At 29.7% G+C, this 20,032-nt stretch overlaps 1 protein-coding gene across 1 annotated transcript; it reads right to left on the reverse strand.

The window, feature by feature from the left end:
- Positions 1-15,714: 15,714 nt before the first annotated feature.
- LOC124846234 (protein MODIFYING WALL LIGNIN-1-like) lies at positions 15,715-16,771 on the reverse strand. Its single transcript, XM_047323454.2, has 3 exons — positions 16,610-16,771; positions 16,324-16,526; positions 15,715-16,192 (listed from the first exon to the last, which is right to left on the reverse strand). Exons 1-3 carry the CDS (start codon positions 16,721-16,723, stop codon positions 15,958-15,960), a joined length of 552 nt encoding a protein of 183 aa, XP_047179410.2. The 5' UTR covers positions 16,724-16,771; the 3' UTR covers positions 15,715-15,957.
- Positions 16,772-20,032: the final 3,261 nt, after the last annotated feature.

The raw sequence follows: 20,032 nt of genomic DNA on the forward strand, positions 1-20,032 counted from the left end.
ATTTGAAAAATTAACTTTTTTCAAATTATAAAAATTGTAATTGAAACACAATCTTTTTCAAATTAAAAAAACTTATTGGAAAGCACGATTTCCTTAAAAATTAACTTTATAAAGCAAGTATACTTAAAAATAGGACTTCTTTATAAATAAAAAACAGAAGTTTTATTTATAATAAAATCGTGCTTTAAGTACTTATTGAATTTAGTCATTTTTAAAATATCTATTTTCGTAAACGAATAAGACAATTATACTACTTTTCTTCTATAAAAATAAAAATACAAAAGTGATGACTTTAAGTTCTGCATCTCTAATAATAAGTGCACAAGTGTCTCACTTGTGTTCTTTGATATAGTTGAAATATCCTAAACCCTAAAGATGTTGAAAGAAAAAAGAGAGTTGTATGTCATATCCACGACACCTATGCATGTATACACTTTTTTCCTTAGTTTATCCAAAATTAGTAGTGACGAAATAGATGATTTTATCTTAATGGAACTCATTGTTTCATTATTGAGACATAGAAATTACAATAGCATAGACTAATTCACTTACTTTGGTCGGGGATTCTGGTCTATCACACCAAAAAGAAGATTCTTAAATTAGTTTATAAGTTTATTTTTATTAATTTTTATATTTTATTATTTTTAGTTTTTTTACATATATATATATATATATATATATATATATATAATATATATATATATATATATATATATATTGTTTCATTGTAATTATGCTGTCAAAGAGTAAAGGTCCATCTAGTGAAGATTCTATTACTTCAACTAGACTCACTTATACATTATAATTTGACTTTATCTCTAGTCGATGTGAGACTTCTAACACACTCTCTTCATGCTGAGACACTTCCTTCATGTCGAGGTATAAACATCCCGAGCATGATAGTAGAAAATAATGGGTTGTGCGATAGTGACCCGACAACGGGTGGAATAGAATGCTCACATAGATCTCGCTAGGATCACTAGTACAATAAGAACAAAAGGCACCGGTTATTTTTCATTATTGGCATCGGTTCTGCAACCGAGGCATATGTGGGCGAGGTAAAAAGGCCAGATTTTATGCCTCGGTCATGGACTGAGATAAAATCAGATATGAATATGCCTCGGTTCTTAAATAACCGAGGCAGTATTGTTTTTTTTTTTTTCAGATGCAACCCGTTTCAGTACGTAACCAGCATCCAGAAATTGTTTCAGTCCTCAACAACCAGAAATTGTTCAGTTCTCAGCAACCAGAAATTGTTCAGTTCTCAACAACCTCAGCAACCAGAAATTGTTTTAGTGGTGGAAATCATTGTTTTTCAAACAACCGAAAAATCTCAATCCCAATCCAAGATCAAAACAGACCTAACATATGCCAAAATCTACAAAATTTCTTCACTGGGCTGGCGTCAAGAACAATGCCAAAATCTACAAAATATGAAGAGGCAGACGAACAAGAGTAGATGGACAGCGGTGGATCTGGAGCGGTGGATGGATTGTCGATCTAGGGTGGCGACTCGCGGTGGATCTGGAGCGGTGGATGAAGATGAAGATATAGAGGGGAAGAATGGCGGAGGCAGCAACGACGGACGGCTCGCCAATCTGGAGCAGCTTGGCGATGGCGATCTGAACCGGTGGATTGAGAGCGACGGAGCCAGCAGCGGCGGAGGCAGATCTGGAGTGGATCTGGAGCGGATCTGGAGCTCGACAAACGACGGCAACACGGTCTTGACCAGGCGACGACAAGGCAGCAACGGGGAGGCCGTGGCGGTAAGGGAGTAGCAGTGGGGAGGCGCCACGGTGAGGCAGTGGTTGGATGGCAGCGAAACACTGTCTTGACCACACATGCAGTTGGTGTGGAGCGTGGAGGGTAATGTAGCGACGGTGGTTCAGGGACGGTGCAGCAGGCAGGCCAGTGCAATGGAGGCAGTAGCGTGGACTCGTCAAGCGAAGCACCAAAGAGCAATGGAGGCAGCGACAATGGTGAGGGAGACGAAGATGAAAGGGAGCGACGAATGAAGCAGAAGAAAATGGAGGGCAGAAGAAAGAGAGCGCACATTGAAGAGGAGAAATGAAAAATTTTGAATATAGGCCTCGGTTCTCTTCCACCCGAAGCCTATACGGGTATAAAAAAATAAAAATAAACTTTGAAATCACCTTATAGGCCTCGGTTCTCTTCCACCCGAAGCATAAAAGCATTTCCACACCGGTTCTGGAGCAACCGATGTCATAGGACTCGTGACAGACATCACAGAGCAGGTCAGGTGACAGGGAAAAAGGTGATTTTGACAGACTATATGATTCGGTTAGACCTTTAACCGAGGTAATAAGAGCTATATATTGCGGTTCTGCTATGGACCGAGGTAATAAGCGTATATGTTTCGGTTTTACTTAACCCGAAGCCTATTGTGCGAAGTTAAACGCTCTTTTTTTACTAGTGGATAGACTATAAACATGACTCTGATACCATATTAAGAAGTGGACTTTGAGCTATATGTGTGTGTTAAAAACATATTTAATTATATAAATGTTTAAATCTTTAACTAATTAATTAATACTTTAATTAAATAAATTGAAAAGATTTTTGTTGGTCACATATCACATTACTTAATATTTTTACATATTTTTACATAGCCGAGTGTGTACATTGTAAAGACTTTTAAGAACATTCAAAACACTTTCAATCTTTAATTTTTAAGATATTGGTTCTCTTTTTTGAATACTTGGTCTTTTTAAGTTAGGTAAGATTTGTGATTACCAAAAATGTTACGACCTCCAACTCATTCTAGTGCGTCACTAAGTAATAAATGCAATAATTAATTAGCGTAATTAATATATCTCTTCAGATATACTATTTATACTACTATTCATGGTCTTTATCTAGATGGGTCATGGGCACAATGGTCCAAATACTTGTAGCTTCTGAATTGTCATAGTTAATCATGGACCATTGTGATTAGGTGGATTGTGTGATATCGTGTTGGTTAAGTAAGGATGGATTAAGCACATGTCGACTTAATAGCTTGACGTGTATTCGACTTGGAACAAATCCTATACTTGTGTTAGAGCTGTCAAAACGGGTCACCCGGCCCGACCCGGCCCCACACACCACGGGTTGGTCCTTTATTGGCCAACCCAACCCGACTCATTTATTAGCGAGCAATAAAAATTCGAATATAGACCCACCACGGGTTGGTGGATAAACGGGTTGACTCACTAACTCACTTAATTATATTTTTTTTTAAATAAAAAAAATTACAAACTTTCTATAATTCAAATCTAAACAAATTTCACTCCTAACATGGGTGTTTAATTAATTTTGAAAATAAGAAACTTAAATAATTTTTTCAAGCAAAAAAAAATAATAAATATTTTTTTATAAAATTAAAATTAAAATTTAATAAAATAAAATTAGGTAGGTGGGTTGGTGGGCCAACTAGGCCCACCACGGGTTCAACCCGCATGAACCGGGTTGAAATCTGACCCGCATAAAAAAAATACAATTTTTTCAAACCCAACCTGATCCGAACCTGTGGTGGGCGAGGTTAGCCCGCGGGCTATGACCCATTTTGACAGCTATAACTTGTGTGACCAAGAGATAATTGGTCATATATAATACACTTCTTAATAATCAATCATTTAACTTAATTTATAAAATAATAATATTATTATATATTTGTATTCTACAAACTATATAATATAAAAAAATTTAATATTAACACATAGTATGTTAAAATGTCAACTTACTTAACTAAATTAGTTATATCATTCCTATTTATTATATCATTCCTATTTAAATTTAGTTAGTTTTGCATTCCAGATAGATTTGGAATAAAAATATTAGTTTATAAATGACAACTTTTAATCATGCATAAATTAATATAATTTCAATTTTGAAAAGAATAAAAAGAATTTAGTTCAAGTAATACTTTGATTTGATTTCCTTAAATAAGAATCTCATGTTCATATTTAGTGGTAATACTAGGATGAATTTTTCAATATGATTTGGAAGACAAATAGAATCCCTAATGTCAAACATTTAATTTGAAAAGTAGGTTTAAAGAGTGTGGCAACTAAGGATAACCTCAAATGTAAAATTATACTAGTACCTTACAAGATGTGTGTACAGACTACAAAAAGTCGATTCAACTTTTGTTTTCTGACTGTAAGATAACGAATTTAGCTGGAGATCTATGTTATAATGGAATAGGAATAATATCAGTTTCACACAACAAAGTTATGAAACATTTTCATCATTTTAACATGCCAAGATTGAATAAAGGAAACCTGATTTGGATGGTTACATGGTTAGAAGTCGTAAAAGATGTATTCTTTCTATTGAAACTAATCTGTCTAAAGTTAAATATTTTTCTTTGTTATCTACGTACAGTGAACAGTAATCAATAATGTGGGTTAGATTTTGTGACAGAAATTAGTTGAATAGAAGCATTATTATGTGCAATAACATGTAGAATACTGTGTGCCCATAGTAAGGAGACAAAAACCCATATTCTCATTTATCATTCTTTGAATGAGATTTTGTGTGCATGCATAGTAGTAGAACTGAATACGGACTGTTTCAAAGATTTAACTAGTTTTATTTGAAAATAAAGTCAATCCAAATGATGAAAGAAATTAGAACTAAAATCAAATGAGTGCGTATATAAGTTTGAAACTGACAATTCTCAATGTCGCAGCTGTAGAATTATTAGGTGTTGAATCTCAATCAAATCATTTTCTAAACTTATGTACATGGGACACGTACGTTCGCCTGTGTTTACTTTTCTTTTTTATTCTAACTGATTATTTCAAATAAATAAAGTCAAATAAAAAATTATTTGAAAATATAAAAATAGTAATCATTTATGTATGAAAATCCTTTATTAATATTATAGATTACATGTAAGTTTTATTATCTTGATGGCTTAGATATAGCTTTTAATTTTTCTATGAAGCAATTTCTGTTATGGTAAATAAATATAAAATTAAATTTGAAAGGTAATAACCAAAGCCTATATCAAATAATTGAAATTGAAAATAGAAGAAAAATAAATGAGTTAGTTGAATAATAGATTTTTTCATTTATGTCCAAAACGATATTTTTTTTATGGGACATGGTAATTCTTTTTAAGTTGCAGGAATCTAAAGTGGATCATATTCTATTTTGCTCCCCACTTGAAAATATTTGTATGTTAAAATGTAAGATCCATGAAAAAAAAAATATTTATAATAGTAAATTTTAACATTTTATTAGTAATAATAATTTTAATGGATAGAAAAATGTAAATTTTTGGATATAAAGTTATAGTAATTTTAGAGGGAGAGCTTCAAATTTTTGATAACTTATTTAGGATTTTTTTTAGAAATGTGAATAGTGAATAGTAAATAGTAAATAGTAAATAGTGAATAGTGAATAGTGAATAGTTAAAAAAAAATATTAAAATAAATTATGGAAGAGAACACTCCACGTAGAAGTAATCATTCAGAGATAAGAATGGTGAATAAAAAATAATTTTTGAATAGTAAAAATGAATAGTAAAAGTGAATAGTAAAAATGAATAGTAAAAATGAATAGTAAAATTTTTGGCTATAAATAGCCAAGGGGGGGAGGCTGAAGATTTACACCAAAATTCTAGAGAAATTGTGAGAGAAAAGAGTTAGAGGAAATTCTAGTTAAAGAGGGGAAATTCTGGAAGTTTCCGGAGAACGGTTTGAGAAGAGGAAACTAAGTCTGGAATAGAGGTAAGGGAAGCTAACTTTGAGTATTTCTTTTTGTATTATCTTGAGTCTTGAATATGCTATATTTTTCTTTTGTCTGATTTTAAATCTTAAATATGGAGTATTTTGTTTCTGTATGATTTTGAATTTTAAATGAGAATATGTTTTTTTTTGTGTGTGAATATCCAAGTGTGATAATTGTAAAATGTGATATTGATTATGTTATGTCAATTGTATGTTATTAGTGGTTTATTTTTTTTATTTTGGAAGGATTAGAAGTTGTCTAACCGGCTCTGCCAGATTCAATTTCTTGTTTCCCCAAACATTTTATTGTTTTCCTTATTTATTTTTATTGTATTTTGGAAGGATTAGAAATTGTCTAACCGGCTCTGCCAGATTCAATTTCTTGATTCCCCAAACTTTTTTTTTTCCTTCCGTATTTATTTTATTACATTTTTGGAAGGATTAGAAATTGTCTAACCGGCTCTGCCAGATTCAATTTCTTGTTTCCCCAAACTATTTATTTCCTTACTTATTTATTTTATTGCATTTTTGGAAGGATTAGAAGTTGTCTAACCGGCTCTGCCAGATTCAACTTCTTATTTCCCCAGACATGTATTGTTCTTGTTATTTAATTATATTGTATTGATGGATGGATTAGAAGTTGTCTAACCGGCTCTGCCAGATTCAACTTCTTGTTTCCCCATGAATTTTTATATTAAGATTATTTTTATGATTGTCAAATATTGTATTCTTCTATGACCATTTATAGTAATGTTTTATTATTGTTAATTGTTTATAATTATCTTGTATGAATTCTATTATGGATGTTTATTGTGATGATTTTATTGAATGAGTTTGTTGGCTGAAATTAATCTTGTTGGAAGGTTTGGAATAAGGGTTCTGTAATAGCTTGTATATGGGTATTAAATATATATACAGTGTTTGAGGTTGTTGTGAGAGGAAGTAAAATTAGGCATTTTAAGATTTAGAGCATAAGAAAACAAGGTAGATAAATTAAATAAATAAATTGTTAATTATTGAAGGCCTCCCTTTGTTGGTAGGATAGAGGAACCTTAAAAACCTGAGTTGGCACATCCCTGATCATAGAGCAGCCCTGGCCTGGTCCAGTCAGTTGTGACTAGTCATATGTGCTGGCGTCGAAGGTGAGTTTGATGCGTTCAGACATCTGGGTCCTCTCCGGTGACCAATTGGGGTAAAGAAAAATCTCTACTAGGATGAAAATAAAATAAAACAAGTTGATTGTAGATGCATAATATTATCATGGAAAAAATTTCATATATATTTTATTTATCATTACATTGAGCCCAGACTTTAATATGTAGTTCCTAAGATATGTTGATGTATTTTGGTTGATCCATGATCTTTGTTTGGTGAAAATATGTTGAGTTATACTCGTTATGGGCAAAATGAGTTTATAATATGAAGCATGATATCTGGCAATGTGTTTAATTTATCGATACCAAAACGGGTTATTATGAATTCATGATTAAAGAATGAACATGATTGAGTTAGGTGGATAAGAGGGTGTGAATCGTTGGTTTTTATGAAATGTTGGAGTGGATATGAGAAATCATTACTTATGAAATGATGTTTACTACCGGGAGTAGTATGTTCGAGTTATACCATGAGAGTTTGGTATGAGCAAAGTAACACCTGAGATTTTTGGAAGCAGGCAGAGAGGGGTCTGACCATAAGGCTTCAGAAAGTAAGACATAGTATGTAAGTGAGGCTTAAGGAAGCAGGCAGAGAGCGGTCTGACCATAAGGCTTCATGAGTAAGCATGGTACACTTGTAAGATTTATGGAAATGAGAAAGATGATTTTGATAATGATGAATTAATGACATCGGAATAATGATATTTTATCAATTGCAGAAATACCTGATTTTAATATTTTTGTTACAAGTTTAATGATTTTATGATATGGTTGGCTTACCCTTATTTGGTTATTTTATGTAATACAGTAATTTAAGACCATAAGAAAAGCTAATCAAACACGTATCATTTGAATTAATCGATCATTCATCCGTAATAAGGACTAAAATTTCAACGAGAAAAACTCACTTAAAGGAATTTTAAAAAAAATAATTAATCGCCATCTTTATGAAAAACATAAATACTAAATAATAAAAAACTTTAAATATGTTTTTAATTTATATAAAATTAATAGAATTTGATTATGGTCTTTATAAACTATTTTTCTTTGTGATAAAATCTGAATTTTTAAATTCTTATAAAATATGTGAATTTTTACATTATTCACTTTAAATTATTTTATTTTATCTTCAGCATACTAAAATTTTAAATCATCTTTTTTTCATTTTTAATACTCATCTCAAACACGTATATTTGATTTCATCCAGCTATTATTTTAAATCGCACTTTTAATCTTTAGCATTTAAAATATATAAATAACATTTATTTTTGTGTATATTACGTTTTGAAAACTAACACATCTTAATATTATATTACAACAACACTTGTAATAATAATTTAATATTGTTCAATTGATAAATAGTTAATAGTGTTATATAATAATATGGAACAAATTGATAAGTTTTAGATATAAAGTTATCGTAAATAAATTTGTTTACAAAAATTAAAAGGAAACTGATTTATATGAGATTATTATAATACAATATGGCAATAATAGCCCAGCCACGGCAGCAATACGTGGAAAGTGTAGCAACACGTGTACCACAAAGAAATATGCTGAGCGGTAGAGAAGTCAAAACAATCGTATTTGTGGCCATTTTCAATGATCTCTTCTAAAGTGAATTTTATAAATAAAATATAACAACATAAAAAAGATTTCTAATAAATAGAGATAAAGCCATTACAACCTTCTGACAATGGAACTATGGCTTATTTGTGTATGGAGCTGCATAAGCTCTTGAAGGTAAGGGACCTAGGTCAAATAGAGAGGGTAAGGTGTCTATCATATTTATATTTTTAATTTTTAATAATTTTTAAATTAGGGATATTTAGGTCATTTACTTTAGGCTATAGAGCTGCAGGAAAAATATGGAGGTACAGGAAGAAATAGCTTCCACAAGGGATTTGTGACTCCTTGAACTTGTGGACCAGTGTGATATGAAGGCAGTTTTTTCCATCACCTCCATAAATTTTCACCTACACCCCCATAAATTTTCTCCTGCACCCTCACAAAATTTTCATTTATGTTTTGGAAGTCTTTTTTAAAAGTTAAAAGTGACTTATGGAGTGTGCAAATTAGAAGTCAGAAATGAATTTTAAATTGTGAAATCTAAAAACATTTTTTTCTTCAAAAAAATATTTTAAAAAATCTTTAGATTACACGTAAAAAATAACTTCCACATTTTATAATGTGAAAGTCAAATGACTTCTGAATTAAAGCTATTTTTTACGTAATCATCTTCAACTTTTGGAAATAATTTTTAAGTTAATCTTAAAGTATTTTTTGACTTATAAATAAGACAATTTAAAAATTACATAATTCAAAAATCATTTTAAACTCTCTAATTACATAACTCTGAAATGAAAAAATCCAAATTTTGTTTATATGGAAATGCAGGGGAAATATATATAGAGGTGCAAGAAGAAACTCTCGAGTATAAATTCATTTGGACAACTCAATTTCCCTATAGCCCTTTTAAACGCAAAATCTACACGAGGCAATTTAAAAGGCCCAATATGATTGAAAAAAAGACCATTGTTTCCTACATTCCAACAAATTTCTTTCTGCACTCGATAATACAAGGAAAATATTTAAATACCCTTCCGGCGTTGTACCACATCACTTGTTGTCGCTGTCACTACCATCAACGCTACCGCCATCGAACTGCTACTGCAGTGGAGGAAGAAGAGAGAAAATATTAAAAGAACTTCATCACGATTTTTTTTTCCAGATAATGTTTCTTGTGTTACGAAATTCGGAACACATTTCATACAGGAGCTTTTTGAAAATTCATTCCAAAAGGTATTATATACAATCCACAAATTTGTTTAGTGTTCCAAAATATATTTCACGTGTTCTGAAAAATTTTATTTCAAAAATCTCTTTTCGAAAAATTCATTCCGAATATTTTATTTTCAAAATGTTATTCCAAAAAATTTGGAAATTCTGTTCAGGAATTAATAATCGGAAATCCTTTTACAATAATGAAGTGGTCATTTTTTAAAATTGATGGGTACAAGAACAAATTAATGGGGTGCATGAAGCAATTGTCTTAAAAAATACATATGAATGACCCAACAAAAGCACAAATTACTAATAGACATTTCTTAGAAAGTTACTCCTTCTCCTTCTGTCTTTGAGCCTTGACCCTCCCCTACATATGTCCAAATTTTTTTTCTTACTTCTAATCCATTTAATTAAATACATTAGGTTAGGGAATAAAAATTAATCAAATAAGAAATATGTTATTATTTAATATTTATGTATTATATTGATAGCACTTTTTTATAATTTTGAGATTTGACTATCTCTTTATCAAATTTTCACATAATTATTTAAGTACCAAACACGAATTTTAGTTGATTATTTATTTATTCAAATATATCTTATCAAATTTTTATCATTTAACATGTTAACTAACTGTAAAATTATGCCTGTTTAATTCCCAAACACAATGAACTTCACTAAAATTCTGAATCTGATAAGTCGAGTTGAAATGCTTGATAACACAAACTTTTTAAATTTAGAAGAGAAAAATACAATGAATTTTTTCATGTTTATATTTAAATTAAAAAGTAACAGCTAAAAACCCATATATGTGTGGGAATTATGTTTATATATAAATTAAATTAAATTTAAAAAGAAATTAATTTTTTCATGTTTCCTCTGGTTGGTTTTGTTGAAAATATCGATTGGTTCAATCACACTACCTATTATCTTTTCTAACTTTGTTAAACATAAACTAAGAACTAGATTGATTTGGGAATCAGAGCTAGAAGCAGTATTACTGTAAGTGATAATGAAGCATAATTTTAAAAGGGATAGGAGGACATACTGCAAAATAATCTGTTAGGGTAAAATACAACTCTATTTCATACTTTTTGGAGTGTTAAAGCTCTTCCAACAACTCATGTTTTTGCTTGGAGAGTTTTAATGAATACAATACCAATTATGGACAATCTAGTTCATAGACGGAATCTTAATTGTTTATAACTGGGCTAGTAGTGGATAATATTGTAATTAAGGTGGATGGAGTTCTGGTTTGAATCATGAGCGGACACATAGGTATGACAACACTTGTGTTTTCACTATAAAAAGTCAATTAACAACAATTATATTATAAGAAGGAAAATAGAAATATGAATTGTATACAAAAAAGAATAATCTTCTTTACATTTAGTTATAGAGAATTATTATTATTATTTCGTTGTTATTATAAATTATATTTACTATTTTAACAACCATGAGGAGAGATGATATATATATATATATATAAAGTATATTTCACTTTTAGTTAATTTTTACTATTTATTTATTTAATAAATAAATAAAAATAAGATATTGTTAATAAATAAATATTTATTTTTCTGAAATAAATGAGGAATCACATAATTCTTGTATGTGTATATATGGTACACTAATATCTGAAATAATACATCAGAATTATTCTTTAAACCTTTTTGTATTGTATCAAGAGCCAAACAATGATATCTTCTACAATATAGGAATCAATGTTTCTTTTTTTCATTGAATATTTTTGATTGCTCCTTCCGATAAAATTCAATCCAAGAAACATGGTTCTAGGACTTCCGCGGCTTCCAAGAGTTATATTTCTACTTCTGTCGTCATATATTTACTAATTTTTCCTCTAATTGTTCTAAAACTATTATTGTTAATGCCAATGGGGTTTCATCTCCTATTGAAGGTGTAGGTACTATATTTCTCTCACCCTCCTTATCGATTATTGATGTTTTATTTGTTCATACATTGAACTGTAATCTTATCTCTGTCAGTAAGTTAATCAAATCACATTTTTGTGTTGCCTTGTTTTACCTAACCCATTGTCTTTTTCAGAACATTCATTCCAAGGAGAAGATTATCAATGGTAGAGAGAGTGAATGACTATATTATCTTGAAAATGTCTCACAACAAATCCATAAAGGAGTGTTTGCTTGTCTTACGAATGATCACATACAATATAAAACCAAAAAGGAAATTTGGTCATGGCATAGACGGTTGGGACATCCCTCTTTTGGTTATTTAAAAAGATTATTTCCATCATTATTTCATAAATGCAATATTTCTAATTTTTTTTTTGTGAAACTTGTGTTATGGAAAAAAGTCATCATGTTGTGTTTCCTTTAAACAATGAAAAAAAATTGATTTTCCTTTTTCATTCATTCACATAGATGTTTGGGGCTCTACCCCACAATCTACATATAATGGAAAAAAATGATTTATTAGTTTTATTGATGATTATACTAGAGTAACCTGTGTATTTTTTTCTTAAACATAAAAGTGATATGTGTGATGTGGTTTGTTCTTTCTATCATATTATCGTTATACAATTTAACACACCTATTAAAGTCATTCGATCAGACAATGAAGAGGAATATTTTAGACTGAATTAATAGAGTTCATAAACTCTAAAGGCATCTTGCATTAAACTACATGTCCTTATTCAACACAACAAAATGGAGTGGTTGAGAGGAAAAATAGATGTATATTAGAGGTGACAAGATCACTTTTGATAGATGGTAATGTCTCATCTCATTTATGGAATGAAGTTGTGACCTCTGTAGTTTATTTAATTAATCAAATCTCTTTTAGTGTGCTTAATTTTTGAAGGCTTTAGATGTGTTGTTTGATCATTGTATCCTTCCTTCCGTAGTTTATTTACCCCCATCATGTTTTTGGATGTGTTATATATGTTCACTTACACCCACATCAACGTACAAAACTTGAAGAATGAGCAATTAAATGTGTTTTTGTTGGGTATGAATAAACTCAAAAAAGTTATTGTGCTTACCATCCACCATCAAGTAATATACACCTCATGGCTCAATCATCGTAATGCAACCCCTATGGCACAGTCATATACATAGACACTTGATTCTACTATCGATATCTTGAGCAAACTTAAAGACTATGACTCTCAAGAGCTATAACTATATATTTACAGCGGGACACCAACCTCTCTCGAATATGACCACAGTAAATTCTTCACATATGCTAGGTTCGATTTTATTTCATATTGAAGCTCTAAATGGCGGGAACTTCCTTCCACTTTTACAAATAAGTATTTTTCTCTACATAAATAAGATACTAGTAGAGTCAAAATAATTAAAACTTTTTTTATCACACTAGCTTAGTACTTTCTCTTTAGGATCCACTACATTCACACAAAACACATATTTCAATTAAAAAACTTTAATATAAATAAAATCTCACTATTTTATCTCAATTTTGTATTTACAAAAGAAAAAAAAAAGGTAAGAGACAAAAAAATCTATTTACAAAAACATTCAATGAGTTAAAAGACAAAAAAAGCAAAAAAAAAAAGAATTATTATTTTTTAACTTGAGTAAAAATATGCTCATTTGAACAACGATCAAACAAAAATATTTTTGCTTGAGCAAGAAAAAAAAGACTAAAAACAAGGTTATTTTTAACTTTATTTTTGTTTGAGAAAAAATATTCCACTTAAGCAAAATCTGAAAAAATAGGGTTAAATCTTTGTTATATTTTCCTTGAACGAAAAATCATCTATTTGAGTGAAAATATAAAAGATCTCATCCTTTGCAACATAATCAAACTAGTTCTAAAACTTCAATAACATGTAAATCATGTTTTTTTTTCTAAATAGATATTTTAGTTAACAAATTCGTTACATCATGACCTAATTAGACTTTTACCCAATCCTATTTATAATATCACATACATTTATCACAATTTTATCATTATCACCATAAATTTGAAATAGTAATATTTTAAATGCTTACTAGCTTCTCATACTTCAAAATAATTATCCCTTAAAGTTAAACTCTCGCTAACTAACACAACTATCTCTCTTTTTTTAGACCTAGTACAAAAAAATAAAATAAACATTTTAGTATAAAATAGATTAAGTTGAAAAGATCAATTATCTTAATTATGTCAGTTTGGTAATTAAAATACTAATGAAACTTAAGAAGAAAGAATTAATAAAATAAATAAAAACTTATTTTATTTTGAAATGAAATCGAAGAAATCTTATAACACTTCTCTTGCTCAAAGGTGAAATAGATGATAATAAAAGAAGAAATTAAGAGAAAAAAGAACTCATGTATGGAACAGTGGAACAAGGGAAGATCGCAACGAAGGTGCGAGTTGCCTCTATCACACATTAATTCTCTTTTTATTTTACCATACTATTATTATATTATTATTATTATTATTACTTTGACCATGTTACAGTGTAAAGCAAAGCAAAAAGATAATAATTAATTCCTTTTTTTTTTCCATTTTGATCAAATTTAAGTTTCAACAATTCTAAATCAATTTTGTCCTTCTTTAGTGAAACAGATTAGAATTTTCAACTTATTTTTTAACTATATTTAGAAAACGTGGAACAAGATGGTGAAAATATGTAATCAATTTAGAGAGTGTTTTTATGAGATTTTTTTATATAGATTGATTTAAACTTTAAAGGAGAAAATTAAATAAATTTTTATAAGATTTTTTTATGTAAATGCTATGATGATTTTCAATTTTTATTTGGGCAATTAATCAACCTCATTTATATGAAACACACTGCGTCAACATAATCTATCTATAAATATCGAATTGAATAAACATATTTAATTTTTAATTATGAATATATAAATTTCATTCAATATTTTTAGAGAAATAAAATATTTAATTCATCGACTCGTATTTGTACACATAACATCGATATCACGTTTTAAATATTTTTATATAATTAAAATAAATTTAAAAATGACTATTTTTAAGTAAAGGATTACAAAAGAGAGAGGGAAAGAACAAAAATAATATGTACAAATAAACAAGTACTAAAAAACCTACAATGAAAAGGTAAGAAAATAAGTAAATTCATTTAAAAAATGAAAAGCATTCACGAGTAAAAATAAGGAATAGAAGATATAAGAAAAAGAAAATTATTAAAAAATTAAACGACGATAAAGATAAATGATAAGAAATATAAATGAGAGAAAAACGTAAATAATAATAAAAAAATGCTAAATGGAGAAGAAAAAAATGAAAATCATAATTTTTGGCGATTAAAAATATAATTCCAAATCCAAATATTCTGTTTGTCATTTTCTAGTTTTATTGTTGTTTCTAAGAAGAAGGAAAAAAATACACAATTTAGGGCAATTTTCTTGATTGCATAATCTTGTCATTTTCTTTTTCTCTTGACAAAAATACAACTTGTAACGGTTGGTGTTTCACGTCTTTATCACGTCTTTATATAACGAAAATTATTCATTTACTTATTACATAATTCAAACGCGAGTACAATTACACAAAATATTAAAAAAATTTAACAGAACACAACTTTGTAATCAGAACTCAATTTAAAACATATTAAGTACGCGAGATTCATAAATAATTTTTTTTATTATATATGATTTTGTGATTCAATTTTATAAAATTAAAATAAATTATAATTAGAATCTAAAATCAATTCTAATCAAAATTTGTCATTCGTTTATATCACTTATCTTAAACATCCGTTACGATTTTGCTTTTAAAATGCATATCGCAAAATAGAAAGAGGAAGAAATGTTTATACTATATTGGGTACGATAAGAAAATCGGTATTATTTATTATTGATTTTAAAAAAATGAGTTAAGTTTGAAATTGATTTGATTAAGATTAAATGTAAAGAAAATAAGAAAAAGTATTAAAAAAATTGAAAAAGTGGTAGGTTGGATGATAGAAAGAGAGTGTGGAGGTGGGATCCAAGGTGTTTCCTATTCAGGGGAGTCAGCACCTGGGATTATATGTGGACAAAGGAAGTGTCTCTGTTTGGCGTAAATTGAAGAACAAAAATGATTCCTTTGTATTGGATAAGCCAACCCTCTTTTACATAATTAACATCCATTGATTAATAACTCATAAGAGAATCGGATTCCTTTCCAATCCTCTTCTAATTTTTTTTTTTTTTTTTTTTTTACATTTTGACCTTTCAATTCTCCTCTGCAACTTGCTGCTTTCTGGTGGACTTGGTAATTTCTCCTTTTCTTTTTCACATCACTAAAAAAATCTGCTTCTTTCTTCTTCACCCCATTGGTTTATGTACTTTTGTAGGCTGATTTGGTTGGCTAGATTTTAATGTACAGAAAACGGAACCATTCACAGAACACACTGTAAATAAGACCAACATGGCTGAGCCGGCATAAGTCCCCCCTTTCACTACGTAGCATTCACCATTCAACCACCCTACTCTGTATGCCTGCCTTCTGTTCATGCTCGTGGCTACCATCAATAAAATACCTGCAAATCCAAAACTCACCCTGCAAAATATCACCATCTCAATTTCAAAAACCATAATCTCAATATTATCATCATCATGCATATGCCGATATTAAAAATTAATTTCTCCTTTTCTTAACAACAACGTGTGTGGAAAAGATGGATAACCTACCAAGATATGAAAACTAGAACCTTTGCAAAAACAGGCATCTTGTGGTGGGATTCTCGTTTTCTTCTCCAACAACAATATTTCAATAGTATAGAATTGGCAATGATCTGGGCGAGAAAGAAGCTAACCAAAGCTGCAATTCCCAATCCAAAGGCCTTGCTTGATGGCAAAGAACATAGCTTCCCAGTCCACCTGAGATCATCCTCCTGCAAAACAGAGTACCCTTTTCAAAAGTCTTAATTTCAGGACTGCAGATTGAAGCAGTGAATATAGTGGTAAGCATTTGCACCTTATTCCTCTTTATCTCTGCTGCCACACAAAAGATAAAGGAAAATAAGCCAAGGGAGAGGGAAATGATTATGAAGAAGTTGGGTGTGAATTTGACTCTGGGAGGGTTTTCCATGGTGAGGGGGTTGTTTATATGACAAGAGAATACACAGTGAATAAGATGTTTGAGAGTTTTTAACAAGTGTAGCATTGGTTTGAAGGAGATATTATTACAAGTTGAATGTGAACGAACTGGTTTTGGAGAATTGCTGTTTGCACAAACTACTGTTTTTGCTGGGTTAGATGGTCAACTTCTTTAATGTTTACTGCTAGAAAGAGAATATGACTAAAATGATGATTCATAGTGGCTATGCATATGAATTAAAGGGACAAGGAATTAAAGTTTCCTCTTGAAAATCACACCTAAGTCAATTTAAAAAACATATATAATTTTATAAATCGATATATTAAACTTTATTTTAATAATATTTATGTTTGTTAAAAATATAATTTCAATCCCATCTCTCGTTAATGTATAATATTATACACAAAAAATTTATATCTTAACATAAAAAATATGTGTTACAAATCTCACGTTTAATAAAAGTAATATCAATTTAATAAAAATAACGTCATTTTAAAATATATATATATATATATATATATATATATATATATATTATCTTTACTTTAGAAATCAGTTTTATTTGTCTCGTTAAATTATGACTAACAGGAGAATTGAAATGTGAATGGTTCATGGTTCCTGTAGTTTTGGTCAACTTTGGATAACCATGAACATACAGGATTTGCATTTCCGTTCATTTTGCTCTTCTTCCACTCTCTTTCCTTTTCGGTGCGTTGACAAGAGTGGACTATAATGGGAGCATCTGAATGTCATGTCCAAAATCATTAAAAAAAAAATAATGCACGGCGCACTTTAAACTAGATTATCCATCTTATGTACAAATGATTTGTTAATTTTGTAATTTATCACAATGGAGAGTTATACTAATAAGGGAAATTGTAACTAATATGATTTTATTGATTTGAATATTTAAATCAATTTAGCACTTATTTAAATTCATGTCACAAATGTTACTCTCACAATCAATTAAACCTTATACAAATGGCATCCATTTCCAAATTTGGTGTAGTTTGTTTTGGTTTTATTTAATTATTTTTAAGAAATAATTATATTATACTTTAATTATTTTATAATGTTTTTGTTACTCTATAATTTTGTTTAAAATAGAACGTACAGATAATTGTTTACTATAACTTACTTATCTCAAATTTTATTTTAATTTTTATTATTTTTTCTTCAACTATTTTGTTTTATGAGTTACTTTTTCATTCCTCTATTTTCTTTTCTCATTCTTTTCTTCCATCTCCTTTTTCGTTCTTCTCATTCACACTATCTTCAATCTTTTTTTTTCTCCACTCCACACATAATCAATCTCGACTATACAACTTCCACGTCAATGCTATTTTGGAAAAAGAAAATTAATAAAAAGGTGGTGTGAGGTTGTAGAGTTGGGATTTAGTGATGTGTGAGAAAAAAAAAAGATAAATGTATGGAACAGAGGAGGAAGGAGATGGAAGGATAGCATAGGAAGAGAAAGATTGAGAAGATAAAAAAGAATCTTAGAAAAAAAAGAAAAAACAAAATATAAAAATTCAAGATACATGTGGGATTTACCAAATAGTGTTAATATCAATTTAATAAAAAAGTGCCAACAAAATTAAAACTCAATTGATAAACAAAAAATATTGGCAAACAATTGAATATTTGTCTTTAGTTCGAACCAGTTCATCTTAGTCTTCGGCCTGACACGATTGGGCACGACTAGTCTTGACTTTCAACTAAGGTCTCAACCTTTGACCCAAGTTTGTCGATCACGGCCTTCAGATTGAGATAACTAGTCTCAAATTTTGACGTGGGACGACCTGTCTCAACCTTTAGCCCGAGCTGATTTGTTACGACCTTCGGACTCTACCTTAAACAGATTCATCTCGACCTTTGACATAACAGTCTTGTCTTGACTTTGATTTGGGTCGACTTGTCTCGACATTCCAACTTGTCTCAATCTTAGCCTAAGCCGACCCATTTCCACCTTCGACAAGAAAAATCGGTCTCAAATTTCATCTAGTCTCAAATTTTGTCCTGAAATAGTCTGTCTCAACATTCGGCCTGGACAGGCCCACCTTGACCTTTGGCTTGGGTCAGTCCATCTCATCCTTCGAATCAAGATGACTTGTTTTAACTTTTGACTCATGACTACTTGTCTCAATCTTTGATCTGAGATGGTTTGTACTGACCTTTGGCCAAAGACAACTCATCTTGACTTTCAATTCGAAATGACCCATCTTAACCTTCACCTAGGTCAGAGTATTACGACCTGTGGTTCACTACAATCCGTTTAGACCTATGATTAACCTGCATCGTTTGAACCTTTGGACTAAGATGACTCATCTCGAAATGCGAACCAAAAAGGCATGTCTCAAAGTCTCAACCTTCGACCAAGCTCAAACCATCTTGACCTTCAGTTGAAATAACTTGTCTCACCTTTTAACCTAAGATAACAGGTCTCAAACTTCGTAAGACGACTATCTCAACCTTCGATAGAAATCGACCTCTCACAATCTTTTGTACAAAACATTATCTTAACTTTTAACCCTAAATAACATACTTCAAATTTTAGTTCAAAATATTCAATCTCAATATTTCACCATAATCAATCTATTTTAACTTTTAATTTAAGATAACTCAGTTCGATTTTTAAAAGGTATTATTTTTAAAAATTAATTAGAATATTACACTTGTAACGAAACAACTTTTATCACACTAAAATATTATTTTCAAAAATTAATTAAAATATTATAATTGGAACAATCGACTTTTATCTTCACCCTTAAAAGAAGACTTTGATATTGAAACTTTATCTTTTGTTACTCATTTGGTGGTCTACTAAAATAGAACTTAATCAAGGGTGGAATCCCCCGTAATCCAAGAATGATCGGAAGATGTGTGTTTTTTTTCTTACTTTGTTTTCTTTTATTCTTTCCTCTTTTTTCCTTTTCCTCTCCTCTTTCTTCCTTCTTTTATTCTTATTATGTTCTCCCTTCTCTTTTTCACCACCCATTCAACTCTCTTACAGTGTCATTATTATCCAATTGAATTAATCTCACATTTAATCCTTTCCTATTCATTAGATTCATTTAGGACAGGGACTTATCTGTTCGATCGTAAGAAGAGATAAGTTATCCATATTATATCTTTTTAGTTCTATATATACATATAATTATAATTACCAAATATATATAATTTAAAAAAATAATAGATTACTTATATAATTGATAATATAATGTTTATAATATATATATTATTTAATTAATTTGTATTACCTATTATTATTTATCATTTATATCATGTGTACCGGTATAT

The sequence above is a fragment of the Vigna umbellata genome, chromosome 1 (assembly GCF_029865625.1).
Source record: "Vigna umbellata cultivar VRB3 chromosome 1, Vumbellata_1.0, whole genome shotgun sequence".
Taxonomy (NCBI): Eukaryota; Viridiplantae; Streptophyta; class Magnoliopsida; order Fabales; family Fabaceae; genus Vigna; species Vigna umbellata.

What these genes read in the sequence shown, in the direction of transcription:
- LOC124846234 (XM_047323454.2), bottom strand. Translation starts at nt 16,723, where the DNA reads ATGGAAAACCCTCCCAGAGTCAAATTCACACCCAACTTCTTCATAATC. An exon ending in CAGAGATAAAGAGGAATAAG is followed by an intron (nt 16,527 to 16,609) that starts GTGCAAATGCTT and finishes TCTGTTTTGCAG; the next exon opens with GAGGATGATCTCAGGTGGAC. An exon ending in GTTCTAGTTTTCATATCTTG is followed by an intron (nt 16,193 to 16,323) that starts GTAGGTTATCCA and finishes GATATTTTGCAG; the next exon opens with GGTGAGTTTTGGATTTGCAG.